This window comes from Lotus japonicus, chromosome 1 (assembly GCF_012489685.1).
Source record: "Lotus japonicus ecotype B-129 chromosome 1, LjGifu_v1.2".
Classification (NCBI taxonomy): Eukaryota; Viridiplantae; Streptophyta; class Magnoliopsida; order Fabales; family Fabaceae; genus Lotus; species Lotus japonicus.
This window is the reverse complement of record NC_080041.1, coordinates 116,422,562-116,425,781: the sequence shown is the minus strand read 5'-3', so window position 1 is coordinate 116,425,781 and position 3,220 is coordinate 116,422,562. Positions and strand designations below refer to the sequence as shown.

The window sequence follows — 3,220 nt, the reverse complement described above, 5'->3', positions numbered from 1 at the left end:
AACACAATAATATTTTCTATTATATCTATACTGAAGAAATATTTGAGTATTTAGTATTTATATAATTAAAAACTATAGTAATTTTCATATAATATTAAAAAATGTTGTAAATAAACCCGTGCAACGCACGGGTATAATATCTAGTGACAAGGTATGATATAAACTATGAGAAATGAATGAAATTTCACTTCATACATAACTTTTTAAAATTTAATTTTTCTAATCTAATATTAAAAAAAAAGTATTTATTCTATTAAAATTATTTTTTTACCTTTTTAATAAATGAGTCTATGTTTTAAAATTAAATTTATTCATTAATATATTTAAATTTAAAATTATATAGGTAATCAATAATTTTTCACCTTTTAACTTAGTCTTTGGCAAGTGATAAATAATAAAATTTAATTGAATTTAAAATATTATTAAGATTATTTAAATTTATAAATTATTTAAATTTTTATATATTTAAATTATAGAAAATTATATAAGTTGAGAAATAATTTTAAGTAAGTAATTTGAGGTGATAATACAAAATTATTCCAAATTTACTATTAATAAACGAATATCTAAAAGTGAATAGTCTATTTATTGTTACTCAATAACTATTATTTTATTATTATTATTATAAAAAACCGGTAAAAATAATGAATGCTAACTAGGTAGTAGCAATTGATAGGATAAAGTTTATTTATTTTTATACGAGTAAACCTAATATTTTGATAAATTAGTCCCATTTTTAATCAAATATATGAGTAACTAAGTAGTAAACATCAACGGGTGGTTTTTTTTTTTGAAATGGAAATAATATTAAGAGAAAAGATCAGCTGGGCACAAGGGCCCTTACATCATCCAAAATCAACTGCATAGCGGCCTGGGGAACTTCATCGATCCAAACCGAATCACCAAAGTCCCCCGCTCGCTTAGCCATGAAATCAGCAACCTTATTACCAGTTCTACGGACAAAAGAGAGAGAACAAAAGTCAAAAAACTGGACCAAATCCTTACAATCAGATAAAATAGCAAACAAATAAGATGAACCCAAATCCTTCATACGCCAAGCATCATAGAGTAGCTTGCAGTCGGTTTCAAAATTGACAGTCCTGAACCCGAGCTCCATTGATAACACCATCGCCCACCGGAACGCTGCTGCCTCGGCTAAAAGAGGAGAGAGCGCATCGACACCTGGCCTAGTTGCAGCTGCCATAACCTCCCCCGCTCCATTCCTTGCCACCATCCCGCAGCTAGCACCTCTGGTATCAGCCCAAGCTGCATCGAAATTGACTTTGATGGTATCCTCATTAGGCCTGGTCCACACATCACTAACAGCTCCATTACGCAGAGGAACATGCGCCACACCAGTCGTAGACGCAAGGCCAGCAGCACGAGACAAGACCACCTCGGTTGAAGGCTGCACCCCATCATAAATTAACTTGTTTCTTGCCTCCCAAATGATATAACAAAGTTGACAAAACACAGCAACAACAGACATCTCAGCTTGCGAGAACAAGGCAGCCACAAACTCATGAAATTCAACCTCACTGTCCAAACGCAGGCCCAGGGAAGAAGCAAACCACCACCTCCGCACCACCGGACAGAACAAAAGAGCATGGCCAATCGTTTCTTGAGCACTGTCACACCACTGACACATATCATCCACGTCCATGCCTCGCCGGCGCAACGCTGAACGAACAGGGAGAATCTTGACACACCCTCTCCAAATGAGCTCACGGCATCTGGGAATAGTTGGGGCCTTCCACAACACTTTCCAAACTTTGGGAGTGACATTGTGTGAAAAAGATGACGAAGCTGCCGCTAAAATAGCCTTCGACCTCGCCACGGCATAACCAGATTTTGTAGTGTACTCGCCATTAACAGTGTGAGGCCAAAACCGAACATCACACCCACCAACTAGAGGAAGAGGGATCTTCACAATGCTAGCCGCTGTTGGTGGCCAATACAAAAAGTTCACCAACTCATTATTCCACTGCTGGCTTCCCGGAAGAAGGAGGTCAGACACGCGCACCACCCCACATTCAGCTGCCACATCCTCCCGGTAAATAGATAGACATCCGCTTGGGAGCCACCTCTCATCAGCTATCATGATACTCTGCCCATTGCCAACTCGCCACATAGTTTCCTCTTCAAACAGCCATTTCGACCGCCACAAACTGCTCCAAGCATAACTTGGCCTCCAACTCTTCTTTGCAACCCACAACAAACCCTTTGGGAAGTAGACAGCTTTGTAAACTTTTGTAAGAAGCAACTCTGGGTTCCTGTACATCATCCACCAATTCTTACCAACAAGAGCTACATTAAAAGCCTTAAAATCTCATAAGCCAAGGCCCCCATCCATTTTAGACCTGCACAAAGAATCCCACCTCACCCAATGAAGACCACGCTTCTCAGCGCTTCCGCTCCAGAAGAACTTGCTGATCATACTTTCAATCTCCCGGCATAATCCATCCGGCATAATGAAACAAGACATAACGTATGAGGGGATCGCCTGCACCACAGACTTGATGAGAACTTCCCTCCCTGCACGAGATAAGGACCGCTCCTTCCAACCTTTAAGCTTCTTCCAGACACGTTCCTTAACAAATTGGAAAATTCTAGTCTTAGACTTCCCAATGATTGTAGGGAGACCAAGATATTTCTCATAGCTTTCCACAGCCTTTACATTCAACAACTGTTTCAGTTCATTAAATCTATTGCCATCCACATTTCGGCTACATGAAAGCATGGATTTCTCCAAATTGACAACTTGTCCAGACACCTGCTTATAGGAGAGAAGTATATTTTTGATACACTCAGCTTCCCTAGGCTCGGCCTTAGCAAAAATGATGCTGTCATCTGCAAACAAAAGATGTGAGATAACAGGTGCAGAACGCGCAATTTTTATGCCACTAAGAGATGAAGAGATAATCTCTTTTTCAATTAAAGCAGAAAGAGCTTCACCACATAAAATAAATAAATAGGGGGAGAGTGGATCGCCCTGTCTCAATCCCCTGCCCGGATCAAAAGGTACCTGCGGGTTTCCATTCAACATAATTTGAAAATTAACAGTAGACACGCACCCCATGATAAGATGGATCCATGACTGAAGAAATCCCATCTTATCTAAGATACTTTCCAAAAACGGCCATTCAATTCTATCGTAAGCTTTAGACATATCAAGCTTGAGAGCCATCGCGCTATTACGGCCGCAAATCTTGCTTTTCAT

General features: G+C 39.3%; 1 protein-coding gene across 1 annotated transcript; it reads right to left on the bottom strand.

Moving 5' to 3' along the window:
• Positions 1-820: 820 nt before the first annotated feature.
• On the bottom strand, positions 821-2,281 carry LOC130720982 (uncharacterized). Its single transcript, XM_057571702.1, has one exon. It carries the CDS (start codon positions 2,279-2,281, stop codon positions 821-823), a length of 1,461 nt encoding a protein of 486 aa, XP_057427685.1.
• Between the last annotated feature and the right edge of the window lie 939 nt (positions 2,282-3,220).

What these genes read in the sequence shown, in the direction of transcription:
- LOC130720982 (XM_057571702.1), bottom strand. Translation starts at nt 2,281, where the DNA reads ATGTACAGGAACCCAGAGTTGCTTCTTACAAAAGTTTACAAAGCTGTC.